The following is a 17,539-nucleotide window of genomic DNA, read 5'->3' as shown; positions in this document are numbered from 1 at the left end:
TCTACAGTCATAAGGAATTTATAGCTTGTTTACATTTAGTAACACTGTGTTTATATTACATTCAAGTAACACTGTGGTAGAAATAATTTGTCAACACTGGGTGCCACATTGGTTTTTTCTTGAAAAGGGATCCACTCATTAATTTGCAGAGATGCTGTGCCAGGTCTGTGTAATAGGTGTAAATAAATTATGTCTAGCACCCACATTTGCACAGTAATCAATTATGAATTCTGGTTTGCATGTGGGCTTTTGTAAATGTTTCTTTGTGACTAGGGATACAGGGTTGTGACAAAAGTTCCTGTTTCATAATTCACCTTTCTTCATCACCAACCTGTAGAAAAATAGGGTTTAAAGAAATCAGCTACAGCAGCATGTTTTCAACACCCTGAGTGGCGCAAGCCATGTTAGACCCTACCAAAGATCACTCCTCACACCTGGGGCACACAAGGAAAGGAACTGACAGGACTGAGAGGAACATCCGTCAACTTCTGCAAAGTATCAACAAGATCATCACCCACAGAGGCAGATGTCTCAAGGAAAGACTATCCCTTGAATCGGTGAGTTCACTGCTCAGACTTCAACCTGTTTACTCTGCCATTTGTGGTCAATTCATATATATAATATATATATATATATATATTTTTTTTTTTTTTTTTTTTTTTTTTTTTTGAGACAGAATCTCACTCTGTCACCCAGGCTGGAGTGCTATGGCGTGATCTTGGCTCACTGCAACCTCTGCTTCTTGTGTTCAAGCGATTCTCCTGCCTCAGCCTCCCAAATAGCTGGGACTACAGGCACATGCCACCATGCCTGGCTAATTTTTGTATTTTTAGTAGAGATGGGGTTTCACCATGTTGGCCAGGCTGATCTTGAAATCCTGACCTCAAGTGATCCTCCGACCTTGGTCTCCCAAAGTGCTGGAATTACAGGTGTGAACCACCGGGCCTGGCCCAATTCATCATTTGAAACAACTTGTTTTTTTGTGGTGCCAGTATTGTACTTTCAAATTTTCTTCAGGGTCATGAAAGTTTGCTAGCAGGCTGTGGTCCATGAATTCACAGAAACTATAAACCATCCGTGAAGAAGGAATGGGTCCATCTGAAGAGTGCCAAAGGGAACAGTAAGACAAAGACATGGAGCAGCCTCCAGGGGATGAAATCGATGAAGGGGAGGAAGAAGAGAAGAAAGCCAGATCTCAGCCCCAAAGTAAGGACTTCTTGGCGTGGAAGTTCAGAGTTTCTAAATAGATGGCACAAATTCATCTAAATGAACAGAATACGGCTGTGCAAATGTTTAATGTATTTGTGAAAATTATACTTTTTGAAAACTAATTATTCACATTCAAAACCAATATTTCAAGGCTTGTGGCTAAACTATTATCTGTAAAAGCCATGGCTTATGTGTTACATTCTGTTTGTGCTTTTCTGTTTCACTTTTATCTGTTCTGCAGATGAAGGCAATGGTGCAAAAAGGAGTTTACCAGAAATGAGTATTGAGTAACAGTCTGATCTTAAAATACTTTTGCAACTTGTTATGCAAAATCACAGTTGCAGAAAAATTGGTTTCCATCAAGAGCTATTAAACGGATCAACTAGATTACCTCTAGCTCAGATTTTTTAAAAACCCAATCTCCTTCACAGAAAACTTTTGTTCTATTTGTATACATTAGAGCAACCAGTACATATCAAACTTCAGCCTCTTACGAGTAAGCAAATATATCAAAGAAAAGTTTTTACTTAATTGAAATCTGGGTTAAAATAAAGATGCAATAGTGTCAATTCAGGAATTGTAGGCAGGAGGACAATTTAACAAATACCAACATAATACAATTTTTCGCCACATGTTTTCTACCTCTATGGGTGTATCAAACTTGGAAAAAGAAATGATCTTAGTAAATAACAAGAAGTTTGCTTTTCTATAAGAGTTATCTATTGCATACTTTTCTTTTTTTCAGTATTTTTTCTAAGCTTACCTTGAGTTTCATATTACCCTTTTGTGCAGATAACAGGATGAAAAAAATCATTTGCTTTGGAAAGTCATTATTTTCAGTTTGTTGTTGTTTTGGGACAGGGTCTCATTCCATTGCCCAGGCTGGGGTGCGTGGTGCAATAATAGCTCACTGCAGCCTCGACTTACTGGGCTTAGGTGATTCTCCCAACACAGCCTCCCAGATACACAGTATCTGGGACTACAGACACCAACCACTACACCTGGCTAATTTCTTTGTATTTTTTTGTAGAGATGGAGTTTTGCCATGTTGCCCAAGCTGATTTTGAACTTTTGGGCTCAAGCACTCTGCCTACCTCTGCCTGCCAAAGTGCTGGGATTACAGGCGAGAGCCACTGTGCCCGGCCTCTTCTGTGGTCTCTAACATTGTTCTTGAATTATTAACGGTGAAGAACCTGGATTTTTGTGTTGCACACCAGTATTTGAATCTGAAGTCTTCTGCTTGTTGTTTCCTGGACAGTGGACAGGAGGCTATATGGTTCAGTCTATTCCTCTCTTAAATAGGGTTGAGTTGTGTACATCTCACAGATTGGTGATGAGAAATTAAATAATATACAACAACGTGAACATGATACTTGGCACATTGTAACCAAAATAATAGTACTGGTTATCTTTAATATTGGTATCAGCATTATTAGGTTTATATTTTTTAATGATCTCATGTTTGCTAAAAATTGTACATTTAAAACAAGCTTCAAGGGATAAAAACTGTGTTCTGTGGTATGTGAGTAATGACGACTTGTTTGCAGTACTGAAACCTTTGCAGATTTCATCACATATCTAGAAGTAATTTAAAATATGCTTATTACATACTGAAATATTTAACTCTTTTATTATACACTGAAATATTTAAAACTTTAACAATTAACTTGATTTTACTTTGTAAATTTCCATTTATGGGATAAAGAAAATGTGGTATATAAACACAATGGAATACTATTCAGCCACAAAAGAATGAAATCATGTCATTTGCAGCAAAATGGATGGAACTGAAGGTTACTATGTTAAATAAAATAAGCCAGACATAGGCAGATTTCACATGTTCTTACTCATGGGAGCTTAAAAGTTCATTTCATCGAGGTATAGAGTGGAATGATAGATACCAGATGCTGGGAATGTTGTGTGAGTGCAAAGGGGGATGAAGAGAGTCTGGTCAAAGGGTACAAATTACAGTTGTATAAGAGAAGTAAGTTCTAATGTTCCATAACAGTTCATAACTACAGTTAGCAACACTGTATTGTATATTTCAAATTAGCTAAAATAGGGAACTTGAAATGATTCCAACACATGGAAATGATAAATACTCAAGGTGAAGAATGCCCCAAATACCTGGACTTGATCCTTATATATTCTATGCATGCAACGAAATATCATATGTACCCCATAATATGTAAAATATTAGGTACCAATTCAAAACACAGAAACATTTCTCATTTGTATGTTTCCATAAATTACCTTTTATGTAGAAAAGCTATATGCAAAAAGATTTGCCTGTGAATCTGGGAATATATTTCTAGTCTGCTTGTACTGGAGAACAATTATATGACAAACAGTCTGGCTTCTTCATAAAGCTAACAAGTGGATTGAAATAATGATATGATAATATCCCTAGGGAACATTTCTGTCAGGATTGTACTTATAAAATTTTCAGAGATGGGATTTAGAGACTATGCTCTAGCTACTAATTAAGAAAACTGTATTAGTTAAAGTCCCAAAGGGACATGGATGGCATATGCAAATTAGGATAATTCAAGCAGAGGTTTTAAACAAGGGATCTATTATAAAGATATGGACAGGGTGGAGGGGAGCTGTAATGGAACCTTTGACTGGGAATCACGAGTTTGGAAAAGTATCTGAAACCAGGAAGGGAGAGAGAGACATGTAGAGGAGACCACCTTAGAGGAATTGGGATGTTTTCTTGAGGGGCACACACGAACTTCTATTTGGAATAAATTTCCTGACCTCATTCCCTGCCCCTGGTCTCCTGTCAGAGTTTTCCTATTGGCAGGAAAGCTATGGGGCACAGGCAGCTGTCAGAATAATCCATTCAGATCAGACTCCCAAGTCAGAGAACAGGTAGGAGGGAGGCAGAAAGTGGATTGGAGGGGCAAAAGGAGATCTCTGCACACATGCTGATGCTATACAAATCTAGAATTTATTTGTTCTCATTATTATATTCACTTATGGTAACAGGTGTTTACAAATCAGAGTAGTAGCTTTATAAACATGCATTAGACAAGATCCTTATAGGAATTAAATTTTAAGTCATTTTTTAAATAATGGGGAAAAGACCCTAGCTTAAAAATCTATGCTCTGTAAGAAAAAACATCTTTTCTAACTATTAATATATGAGAGCTAGATAGATATTCCCAGGTCTTGTTATGTCTAGGTGCCTCCCTCCAAAAGGCTGTATCAGGGCCTTCATCTCAGTGCTTACTATGGTCATTCATTAAATCATCTTTCAACAAATATTTATTGAGTGTCTCAAATGGTCTAGGTATTGTGCTAGGCTTTAGGTAAAAAGGAGTAAGTGAAACAGACATAATCCTTGACTTCTTGAAACTTATGATTTAGTAGGTGAGTTGAATGATATAGACAAAGCTTTAACTAGTTTTGTAAGTCTGCATTCACAGAGGTAATAAAGAGCAACAGATTCACATGACCACTGAGTGTCCAAATACAATGTTTAAACATGAAAATTAGAGAGTTTACAGAGCAGCCGTTGAGGTACAGAAAAGTCACAGAGTTTTAAGCAGCATATTTTTTCTTTCCTGAAAGAAAGATCTTAAACTTAAATTTAAAGTTGGCCAGTTCTGGAAAAGCTTATTCAAATATTGTTTGTAAGATGAGGCAGAGGTGGCTACCAGAATCTAGAAAGTGCTGTCCAATATAGAAGCCAAATATTAATAACTGTCTACAATAATGGAAATATTATATTCTGCACTGTCCAAAATAGTAGACACTAGTTATGGTGGCTGTTAAGTTCTTAAAATGTTGCTAATGTGGCTGAGGAACTGAATTTTAAATTTTATTTAATTTTTATTCATTTAGAATAATGTATAAAATTAATTATTTTTAATTTTTTTAAAAATTAAAAAATTAATTGGTAAAGAACAGTGCAAATCTAGAACAAGGTGTACTAACTGAGACTTGCTGAGCACAAGTTGCTTCATTTAACCTCATTTCCTTTTTGACAGGATTAATAGCAGGGTCAATAATTTACTCATACAATATCATGTGTCCTGCAGGGTATGAAATAGAAATCAAAGATAGCCTAAGGAAAGTAAGTGTTGGCAAGGAGGTGGAGACATTGGAACCCTTGAGCATTGCAGGTATAAATGTAAAATGGCTTGGTTGTTGTGGAAAATGGTATATGATAACTCTACAAAAAATTAAACATAGAGTTATCATATGACCCAGCAAATTCATTTCTGGGTATATACCCCCAAAAATGAAAGCAGGGACTCTAAGAGATATTTGTACACTCATGCTCATAGCAGCATTAGTCACAATAACCAAAGGGTGGAAGCAACCTAAGTGTCCATTGACAGGTGCATGGATAAACAAAATCTAGTATATACATACAATGAGATATCACTCAGCCTTAGAAAGGAAGGAAATTCTGACACATGCTCCATATAGCATGGATAAACATTAAAGACATAATGCCAAGTGAAATAAGCCAGTCACAGAAGGACAAATATTGTATGAGTCCACTTATGTGAGGTAGTATGTAAGCAGTCAAATTCATTAAGGCAGAAAGTAAAATGATGGAATCTAGCAATTTCACTACTGGGTATACATCCAAAGGAAATGAAATCAGTGTGATGAGATTTCTGCACGTCCATGTTCATTGCTGCATTTTACAAGAGCCAAGACATAGAATCAACATAAGTGTTCAACAGTGAATGAATGGATAAAGAAAATGTGATATATATACACACAATGGGGTACTTTCAGCCTTACAAAAGAAGGAAATCCTGTCATTGCGACAACATGAATGAACCTGGAGGACATTATGTTAAGTGAAATAAGCCAGGCACAGAAAAACAAATACCACATGATGACATTTACATCTGGGATCTAAAAACATTGAACTCATAGAAGCAGAAGTAGAATTGTGGTTATCAAGGACTGACAGAGATGTTAGTAAAGAAAAAAAGTAGAACTGGTGGTTGCTAATGGTAAGAGGGAGGAGAGACTAGGGAGTTAGTGTTTAACGGGTGCAAAGTTTTAGTTGGCAGGATAAGAACGTTCAGGATGGTGGTGTTGGTTACACCACAATGTGAATGTACCTGATTTAATGCCACTGTACACTTTAACATAGTTACAATGGTAAATTCTATGTTGTAAATATTTTATCACAACAATACAAGAAGTTTAAACATATTCTTTGTCTGCAAAGAGTTCTCGAACTAGCATGAAAAAGAGAAATGGTAGTTGATACGCAATGACTATTTGACTGAGAGCCGTGAAGGAGTTGCACCTCAGAAGGGTGGCTGTGTTAGAGGACCTTCCAACCCTGGCATTCAATGGGTTTATGAGCTCTGTAAATCAGGAACGGCACTAGTGTGCAGGATGATGGCCGCGGCTGACAGACCTCCATGCAATGGCCACACCCCGCACCCAGTGCCAACTCTGCTTTATCTGAGCTTCACCCTAAGGTCCTTATCAGTCATCACCTCTGAAAAACTCCAGACTGGAGGGGAGAGCTAAGGTTTCCAGAGAAATCTGTAAAACAAGAATAACCCAAGAATAAGCTGGGGTTCCAGCTGAGTGTGGGCAGATCAACTGCGGAAGATAATTTAGATTGGCCATACTCTAAACCCTGTCATCATGCGCCACCATGCCCAGCTAATTTTGTATTTTTAGTAGTGACAGGGTTTCTCCATGTTGGTCAGGCTGGTCTTGAACTCCTGACCTCAGGTGACTCACCCGCCTCAGCCTCTCAAAGTGCTGGGATTACAGGCCTGAGCCACAGTGCCTGGCCTTTGCTTTTAATTTCATTGATAAAATACATTATTGCCTCCACATTTACCGGCATCTCTGCAACACTTTCCTAGTAGCTGGGACATCAGGCATGCACCACCACACTCAGCTAATTCTTTGATTTTTAGTAAAGATGAGATCTCCCTATGTTGCCCAGGCTGCTCTCCAACTCCTGGGTTCAAGTGATCCTCCTACCTTGGCCTCCCAAAGTGCTGGGTTTACAGGCTACCACACTCAGCTGAGATTAACATTTGAATCCATGAGGATGACTGCCTGAAAAAGTAAATTGCGGATGGGGAGGGAAGGGGAAGATTGCTGGGGATTATAAGTGGCATTTTGGACATGTTCAGCTTGGAGTTGTTTTCTCCTGTTACCAGGGACAAACTCTTTCTTCTATTTTACCCCAAATTTCCATTTGTGCATTGGATTGCACACCTGCTCGTCTACTCAAGAACACTGCTCCAGCATGTAACACATATTTTCGCTCCTGTATTATCCCTCTTTCCTTTCCTTTTGGTTCATGCTGGTGAGTGTACAAACATGTATAATTTCTAATTAAAAAAACAAACGAACGAACTGCTTTGACTATATGATTCCTTCCAGTTTCTACTGCATTTCTTTGTCTTCATCTGCCATTTTGATTCTTTCTGGGGTCACTCCAAATAGGCTTTGGTCATCCCCCACTAAAACTCTTCTTACCAAGCTCACCACTGACTTCCATGGGGCCAAGCCCATTGCTCAGTTTTGGGTTCTAATTTTACACACTGTAGCAGCATTTGAAAGTTAATCGTTCTTTCTTGCAACATTTTTTTCATTTGGCTTCTGGGAACATGTTCTCTCTTGGTTTATCTATTTCACTCATCAGAACTTCTCATTCTCTTTTTTTTGATTCTCTATCTTCCTAACCTCTGAACTTCGGAGCATGCCAGGACTCAGACTTCAGACATCCCCATTCTGTCTGCACACCATCTATAAGCTAAAGAACTCCAAATATATACCGCCATCCCAGACTCACCTAACCAACCACCTTTGTGACAACTTGACAACTCCAAACTGAAGGTGTCCAAAATGCCACTCTGAATCCCCAGCAATCTTCCCCTTTCTTCCCTATCCACAACTTAGACTCTTTTTCAGGCAGTCTTCTCCATGGATTCAAAGGTTAATCTCAGCTGAGCATGGTAACTGATGCCTGTTAACCCAGCACTTTGGGAGGCCAAGGTGGGAGGATCACTTGACCTAAGGAGTTGGAGACCAGCCCGGGCTAAAAATAAAAAATTTGCCAAGTGTGGTGGTGCATGCCTATAGTCCCAGCTACTCAGGGGGCTGAGGCAGGAGGATCACTTGAGCAGGGGAGGTCGAGGCTGCAGGGAGCCATGATCATGCCACTGCACTCACTGCAGCCTGGGCAACAGAGTGAGATTCTATCTCAAAATAAAAATAAAAATAAAAAAATAAAAAATAAAAATAAAAATAAAAATAAAAATGTCATCAACAAGCACCCTCACATACACACCCAGGATAATGTTTTACCAAATATCTGGGCACCCCATGGTCCAATAAATTTAACACATCAAATTAACCATCACAGCTTTCTAACTCGCTGGCCTCTTTTCATCTTTGTCCTTTAATCTATCCTCAGCAAAACAGTAGATTAAAAAAACAACCGGCCACATCATTTAACTTCTCTGTTAAACATTCTTCAGTCTTCCTATCTCAATCAATGTAAAATTTAAAGACTATCATGACTGCCAATGCCCTATATGCTCTATTCTCCACTCCTAGTCCCACCACCATAACTCTTCCTGGACTCTGTTTTGCCCATGCTGATATTTCTCCCAGAAGCCAAGCATGCTCCTGCCTCAGGGCCTTTACATCCACTGATTCCTAGGCTTGAAATGATCTTAATCCCAACAGCTGCATTGTTTTCTCCCTCAATGATTCTCCTATCACAGAGGGCTTTGCAAGATACCTTTTTAAAAAATATAACATACCTCATCCCCCTTATTTCACTTTCTTTTAAAATAAACTGTATTTTTTAGAATAGTTTTAGAGTTACAGAACAATTGCAAACGTAGTACAGAATTGCCATAGATTCCATTTCAGATTTCCCTATGATTACCATTTTACATTACATTCCTCACAACTAATTAATCAACCTTGATTCTTATTACTAATGAAAGTCCACACTTTATTTAGATTTCCTTAGTTTTTCCCCAAGTCCTTTTTCTGTCCCAGGATCCCATCCAGGATACCACATTACATTTTGTTTCACATCTCCTGAGTTTCTTCTAGGCTGCAGCAGTTTTTCAGACTTTCCTTATTTTAATTTTTTTGTAGAGACACCATCTCATTATGTTGGCCAGGCCAGGTCTCGAACTCCTAGCCTCAAGCAATCCTCCTGCTTCAGCCTCTCAAAGTGTTGGGATTACAGGCGACAGCCACAACGTCTGGACTGTACTTTCCTTACTTTTGATACCCTGACAACTTTGAGGAATATTGGTCCAGTATTTTGTAAGATGTCCCGCTATTGGAAGTTGTTTGATATTTTTCTCATTATGATACTGAGATTATGGTTTTCGGGGAGGGAGACCACACAGGTAATATGCCATATTCATCACATCATATTGACTACACGCCATCAATGTGAGTCATGATTGTTGACGTTGACTTAGAACATCTGGTTGGGGTAGTGTCTGTCGGCTTTCTCCATCGTAAAGCTACTCTTTTCCCCTTTCCACATTGTACTATTTTGGAGGAAGTCACTGTGCACAGCCTAGGGTAGATGATCTACATAAATTATTTGGAATTATTCTGTACAGGAGATTTGTCTCCTCTCCGCCTTTTATTTATTTATTTATCTATTTATATCAGTGTAGACTCATGGATATTTTTTACTTTGGTTTGTAATCCAGTACTACCTTGTTCAGTTCGTTGCTCAAAAGGTTCCATCTTTGGCAACTGGGAGCTCTTTCAGGTGGTTCCTGTGTTTAAACATCTCCCATCAAGGCAGGATTCGTTTATTTTTATTTTTTATTTTTTTTCTTCTCATTCAATTGAGGCAGCGTCTCATTCTGTCGCCCAGGCTGGAGTGCAGTGGCGCGATCTCGGCTCACTGCATCCTTGACCTCCGGGTCTCAAGAGATCCTCCCACCTTAGCCTCCCGAGTATCTGGGCTCACAGCGCGTGCCACCACGCCCAGTTAATTTTTTTTTATTTTTTGTAGAGCTAGGCTTTCACCATATTGCTCTGGCTGGTCTCAAATTCCTAGGCTCAAGAGATCCTCCCCCTTGGCCTCCCAAAGTGTTTGGATTACGGGCGTGAGCTACCGCACCCGGCCCGATTTTTCCTTTCTTGAGTATCACTTCCTTACTTCTCAGCCTCAGCCTTGTTTTTCAAGGTGCTTTACCATCACCTGGCACAATCCACACTTTCTGTTTATCTCTCCCTGTTAAAGTGCTGGGACCTGGAGGGAGGGTCTTGGCAGTGTTTTTGAGCGCGGTGTTATCCTGGGAATACAAGGGTACGCTCAGTTGATATCCAGGGAATGACGAGCCCGGCGGGTGTTGAGGCCAACTGGAGATGGGTTGGCCGGCCGGGTTCTGGGAAGGCTGTGCTCTGCCTCTGTGTGACCGCAGGCTCCTCGCCCGCCTCCTCGAGGGTCCTGCGGATGCAGGACCTGCTGCAGCCTCTGCAGCCACACCCACGCTCAGAGACCGCTTCCACCGTCCTCGCCGCAGAAACGCAGCGGACTACAAATGTCACTGGCGCAGCGGGGATTCCCGGGGAAAGTCCATCGCACTCCCTGCCCTGGGGACCAGAGGATGAGCGGAGGAAGTGTCTTGGGCGGCTAACCTCCCACTCCCCGCGCCGGTCCGCGCCGCCCCCGGGAACGCCCCGGGGCTCGCGGGAGTGGCTGGGGCGAGTCCCCGGCTCCTGGCGGTCCCGAGCGCACGGACTCCGGGTGGGGCGGGAACCCGCGCTCCGTGAGCCGGCTGCTGTCGCGCCCCGGCGCTGTCATCCCGGGGCGGGGCCTGGTCCCCAGCTGTGGTAGCTTCCTAAGCGGCAGGGGCTGAGCCGGCGGCGCCCAGATGCGGCCGCGGCGGCGCGGAGCTCGGGCGGCCGTGGAGGAGCCCAGCCTCCGCCGCAGGAGGCGCCGGGAGCAGAGCCGCCGGCAGTCGCGCAACAGGTTTCCTTCCCTATCGCGGCGCCCACAGGGGACGCGCGCCCTGCGGGGAGAGAGGCTTCTCAGTTCGCGCTCTCTTTCCGGGTCCAGGTTTGTTTTTCTCTCCCTGAGCCCCCATTTCTCTTTCTGACCCCCCATTTCTCTTCCTGACTATTCCCCGTGTGCGGAGAGATCGGGGAGGCGGGCGGGCCGGGGCGGGGGCACTGTCTGGGCTCGGGACCCGCGGCTGTGCCTTAGTTGGGATTTTGGATCTGACGCAGGTCCTCACGCCGCCTCTGGGCACCTTCGGAAACACAGGATTGGGTTTCTCATATAAAGCGGAATGATTTTTTAAAAATTACTTTTAATTTCAGAGGCTGAGGGACTTAGGATTTAGTGCTTCACAGGAATTATTTTAGGGATACCTGTCGGTAGGCTGCCTTTATAAAGTGTCCACCTAAGACTACTTTTATTTTAAATCGAAAGACTGAAGTGTTTTTTTGTTATCACTTCTTCACTTCCTATTAGGGTGACTGTCAAAAACACCACAATGGGTGCTTCTTGACTTGAACTTGGCAATGTCACTCAGTAGCCAGGAAAGACGGAGAAATTGATAGAGCCTTGGAGCAGTCCCTTCGCAGCCCACGTAAGACTTTGTTTTAGAAAAACGGAGAGAAGTAGTGGCAATGCCTGTGAGAACCACGCCGTCCTGAGAGGGAATTCTGCCTTTTTCTAGACTCCGCTGACACCAGCTGAGATCTGTATTACTTCCTGTGGTTCTCACGCGCTTGTTTCAGCCGTTTCTCAGCAAAGGGAGGAGCTGTTATTTACAGGTATCCAAAAATGAGTCACAGGGCTGCTCTCTTAATTGTGAGACTTTGTTAATGAACTTTTGAAAAGCGAGGGTTGCTCTGTCTGTATTTAAAATGAGACTCTAGATGTGAAATGCCTGCCCTGCTGACCTGGGGCAGTGGTATGGGAAGTGACGATTGAGTTTTCAGTTTCCTAAGGCGCCTCATGTTACAACATGCCAGTAAAGGTCACTGGGTTGATCTAAGATAACCACTAAAATCATGTGCTTTGCCACAGAAGCCCAAGAGAAAATTAATTTCATTATTCAATGACCATTTTGCTATCATTTTCACTGAATGGTAAAAATGTATCATTTAATGTGGTGATTGTAAGTAACTCTCTAAAATCAAAATATTTCAGACAGTTTGTGTTTACTAAATTGGTGCCAAAACCACATGATGATTTTTGAAGCGGGTGGGTCCCAGCGGGAGCAGAGAAATTTAGAAGTTGAAGCTGACAGGCCCCACTGTGGTGGGTAGCAGCCCCTAGGAAGGGACTGCACACTGTCTCAACACGGTAGAAAAGGGAGCACCATCTCTACTGGAGCTGAGTTGAGCTGAATTCAGTCCCAAACAACAGTTAACAGGTACTTTCTCTGTGCCAGCCTCTCCCCTGAACCTTGCCTGTACAACCATGAATAACAGGATCCTGCCGACAAGGTGCTAGGGTAAATCTATACCCAGAGTGAAGTTTCTGTCCCAATATAACTCAATCTGCTGGGTTCCAGTGTATTTAAAGAGTAAACTCAGCAGATTACCATCCCTAGATCATTGTAGTTACCTTTAGTTAGCAGCGTGACTTTTAGGAAATGGTATGACTAATTAATAGGTTGTTTTGTTTTGTTTTTTTGAGACAGAGTCTTACTCTCTTGCCCCAGACAGGAGTGTAGTGGTGCAATCTTGGCTCACTGCAACCTCCTCCTCCTGCGTTCAAGCAATTCTCGTGTTTCAGCCTTCCAAGTAGCTGGGACTACAGGCACCCACCACAACACCCAGCTGATTTTTGTATTTTTAGTAGGGACAAGTTTGGCCCTGTTGGCCAGGCTGGTCTCGAACTGCTGACCTCGGGTGATCTGCTTGCCTTGGCCTTCCAAAGTGCTGGGATTGCAGATGTGAGCCACTATGCCCCGCCTAATACTTTATAAATTTGTAACACTATATTGAAGCAAGTTTTGATCATTGTTTTTGTAGTTCAAATCAATGTGTTTTAGCACATTATAGCCTTGTGAGCCAAAATGAATAAATCTACCATATCATGGTTTAGTGTTGCAGTTGAAATCTGCTGAGACAATTTTGAACTTGATGCCCAAGTATCAAGGTTTGCAAGTTTCCCCAGTTTGCTAAGATATCCAACTAATAAAGGCAACACTGCTAAATTTCAGACAACTTTACCTTAATTTCCAAACTTTATTCCTCCTTTGAGAGCCCTAAAGTTACTTTTTCTATGAGAAAGAAAGGGTTGAGTGTGTCATTCAGCATTGTACTCCCTGAACTCGTCCCAGGCTCGTCTCATAAGTGTTGGGAAGTGTTTATTGATGAAATAATGAACCTTCATGTAGGAGGATGAATTGGCAGGCAAGTGGAAGGCTCGGTGACCCAGCAGAAGGAACAGCACCCATAGAGAAGTGAAACAGCACTGGACATTCAGGAAACTCCAGCCTGTTTAGTGACAGCACAGAGCGAGGGCTGGGGAGACAGGAAGGGCCAGATCACAAAGGCCCCATGAGGGTTTATAGTACTGAGCCCTTTGAACAAGTGAATGATATTGTCAGGTATGTGTTTAAAAAATAATAACAAAAATTGGAATTTTAAAAATCTTAGATTAGATGACAGTGACATTGACTTTAGGGAGACACCTTGGAAACTGTTGTCATATTGCAGATGGGACATTAAAGAAGGCCTGAATCGAGCAGTGACAGTGCAGACGGGAAAAGAGGGAAGGGGCTGGTAGAAGTTTAATAGGTGGAACCCAGTCGGGTGTATATTTAGAAGTGGGCAATGAGGAGGTGGGAGAAGTTAAGATGACTCCCACATTTCTAATGAATGACTAGGATAAGAATATCCTGCTTAGTGGAATAATAGGTTTGGGCTAAAGGGTGGTGAGAAGCTCGCACAGTACTTGGCACATAATCAGTGCTCATTAGGATTTTTCAAATGAATGCCAGTAATAGCTAAAATTTATTGAGTGCTTATTATGGACCACACACTATCCTAGGCTCACTATGCGCATTAAGCCTTTTACTCCTCAGTACAATCCTGTGAGATAGGTACTCAAATTAACTGCTTTGACTGGTGAAGAAAGTGCAGTGTTAGTAACTGACAGAGCCAGAAATGGATCCCAAGCACTTGGTTCCATAGCTTGCATTCTGAAGCACTCTGCTGTGATGTGCTATCTTGATGGATGAATCAATGAGGATTTGGACTTTGTGGTAAGCTCAGGTTGAAGTCACTTTCCTGCCCCTAATAATTCTTCCTTATCCCAAGAATGGCCTTGATGCATAAGATGGGCCCTCAGTGTCCCTACTGTGCTACATGACATCCCACCCCCAACCTTCACTCCAAGAAATACCTGATTCATCTAGGAAGAAACCTGGAATAATCAGACATTTTTATCCTGGGAATTGAAACGTCTTAATGGAGACTCACAGTGTCTGAAGGTTCCAAGTGCTTCAGTCATTGCGTCTCCAGAGCTGCCTTGGTTACCACCCATCCTAAACACTGAATGCTCAACTTTTCGTATTTCTCAGATGCACTCAATGTTTTGTTGCTAAGATCTTCCATAGGGAAGCAGAAAGGCTAGCAAGGGAGGTATTAATCTACAGAACAGGGTCAAATGGTGGAAGAACCACTAACAAATGCAGACAGGTACAAAACAACTCCAGATCTTAATTCCTGACTTGTGATCTGCCTTCCGAATCCAATTTTGTTCTAATTTTACCTTGAAGCAGGTGCCTTACCTGCCTCTAACTTCCAGAATCTTATTAAGTGAGGCTGGGCCTGCTGTGTCTCCTGTCCTCTTGATTTTGGCTTGGCAAAATAATTAAAGTATCTTGCATTCAGAACTTGCTTTCTATTTGGGGCACCTGGGTGCATTATTTAGTCTGAACAGCAGTATTTTGACCAACAACCCTGTCCACCTGCCCCCTGCCTCCCAAAAAAATGATCCCAACACTTAACTGTTCTCATTGTTTGATGATTCAACCTACCCTGACTTGGATTAATATCCTGATTTTTGTTCAGCAATCAGGGACTAACAATTGATCTAGGAAGAAACTGGAACAATCAGACCTTTTCTCCTGGGAATTTACATTTTAATGGAGACTGTCTGAAGGTTCCTAGAGCTTAAACCATTGTGTCCACAAAGCTGCCTTGGTTATCTTTTCCTCAAAGACCTCTACTTTGGACCACGTAAGGTTTAAAACGCCCAGTTAATGTTGTACCCAAACTGAATCAGCAAACTCACTTATTGAAGCTTTAAAATGTTCAAATGTCCACTTTGGGAGGCTGAGGTAGGAGGATCGCTTGAGCCTGGGGGCAGCAGCAGGGGCAGGGGAGAATGTTGACATATCTAAAACTTGAAGTTTTAAAATATGTTCTCCACACATGAATCACATGAATTGAATGTTTTGTTCAGCATTTCTTCAGATTGATTGGGAAATCAGCATATTTATAGTTGCCCATGAAATGTGAGTGACATGAAGCTTTGCAGGGTAATAGAGCCCACATGTCTGCCCCTTGGTCTGAGCTTTTATGTGCCTGCCTATAATTCATTCAGTGCTCAGATCACAAGAAAGGGAAGGGTTTTGGTTAATATTTCATGTGGGTTTGTCTTGGCTGTTCAATTCAACTGTGGTTTCCCTGAGAGAAGAGAATAGCTAGAGTTGGGGGCTCTGTTAAGCCACCTCTAAGACTCCTCCCAGTTCTAATAACCATTCTGTGACTTTTACTAATAATGAAACCATCTGTCAGAGTAAGCCATTTCTTGGCACTCCTTCTGAGTTTACGGATACCAGGCATTATCTATGTATTTCATTCAACTTCTTTGTAAGGCTCCGTAATTTGGTAATTTTTAGAGTGATGTAGTTTTAGAATTGGTAATTTTCAGTTGCCCTTCTTGAGCTAATTAAATGTGTTTTAAAATTTAATCAATCTTTCTTTCTTTATTTCTTTCTTTCTTCCTTTCTTTCTCTCTCTTTCTTCCCTTCCCTTCCTTCTCTTTCTGTCTTTCTCCTTTCTTTCTGTCTGTCTTTCTGTCTTTCTTTCCTCAGAGTTTTCACTCTTATTGCCTAGGTTGGAGTGCAATGGTACGATCTCTGCTCACCACAACCTCCACCTCCCTGGTTCAAGCAATTCTCCTGCCTCAGCCTCCTGAGTAGCTGGGATTACAGGGATGCACCATCACGGGTGGCTAATTTTGTATTTTTAGTAGAGATGGGGTTTCTCCATGTTGGTCAGGCTGGTCTCCAACTCTCCATCTCAGGCAACCCACCTGCCTTGGCCTCCCTGAGTGCTGGGATTATAGGCATGAGCCACCATGCCCAGCCTCATTTCCTTCTTTCCAGTGGATAGGACGTCAAAATAATCCAGAAAATACTAAGTCTTCTAGAAAAGTATTTCCCATTTTGTGTACTTGTTTTACTTGTTCCCTGTTCAAGGATGCAAAGAGATATTCCATTACTCCTTGCAGAACTTATTGTGTAATCAGGTCACTTTCAGCTTTTCAGAGTAGTGACATAGCTCTGTTTTTATCTTCCTATGGAAACAGTAAGCAAATAGTTCTGTCTTCGGTTTCAGTTTCAGGATTGCAGCAATGTGCATCTCTTTTCATGGTTGTATTTCTAATTTTCTATTATGTACTTCATTATGTTGATTAGTGACCCAAATCTGCTGATTTGAGGTAAGTAGGACATAGTGTATTAGCTAAATTCTGTAATAGTACAACATTTCCCACCTCCTCCTCCCCTTTTCCTTGACTACTTCATGCTAAACCAACATATAATGATGTTCAGTTGATAACATTATTTAGCTGTTTATTGTTTATGAAGTACTGTCATATATATTATTTCTGTTAATTCTCATAACAGCCAGAAAGAATGGAAAAATAAGAATTCGTTGTTGATGTTGCCATTATCCACATTTTATAGATAAGGTGGGAAACACTTGGAGAGATTAAGCGACCACCCAAGATTGCCCAAGAAGTTAAGTGCAGAGTCCTGCTACATTATGCTGTCAGGACTTGACTGAAAGGCGCAAGTTCAGCGTCTCAGGTCAAGTTGCCAGGAAATAGACCTCGAGACTCAAGATTTCCATACAGGAGGTTTTTATTGGGAAGTGCTCTGGGGACAGCACACAGTAGGAGAGAGGGAAGCGGAGATTGCACAGGGGGAGAAACTGAACTGTGGGGCATGCACAACAGCAGCCTCAACAGTGAGGAACGTGGAAGCTGAGATTGTTGTTCAGAATTGTTCTGCCTCCTGAGGCAAGAGGCTCAGCATTCGTACCCACATCAACTAATCATTGGATGCAGGAA

The 17,539-nt window shown here is 41.7% G+C and overlaps 1 protein-coding gene across 3 annotated transcripts in view; it reads left to right on the top strand.

Moving 5' to 3' along the window:
- The first annotated feature begins 386 nt into the window (after positions 1-386).
- The window catches only part of STX11 (syntaxin 11), a 56,430-nt gene continuing 39,277 nt past the window's right edge, over positions 387-17,539 (top strand). Inside the window, exons 1-2 of one of the 3 annotated variants that reach the window (XM_030928772.1) lie at positions 387-557; positions 1,062-1,206. In XM_030928772.1, coding sequence (XP_030784632.1) covers positions 1,134-1,206 — 73 coding nt within the window. In that variant the 5' untranslated portion in view covers positions 387-557; positions 1,062-1,133. Of the gene's footprint in view, positions 558-1,017; positions 1,207-10,975; positions 11,270-17,539 lie in introns of those variants that run through there. The other 2 variants (XM_030928771.1, XM_010360193.2) reach the window with 2 other exon arrangements.

This window comes from Rhinopithecus roxellana, chromosome 4 (genome assembly GCF_007565055.1).
Source record: "Rhinopithecus roxellana isolate Shanxi Qingling chromosome 4, ASM756505v1, whole genome shotgun sequence".
NCBI classification, from domain to species: domain Eukaryota; kingdom Metazoa; phylum Chordata; class Mammalia; order Primates; family Cercopithecidae; genus Rhinopithecus; species Rhinopithecus roxellana.
This window is presented reverse-complemented; position numbering and strand designations above follow the sequence as displayed.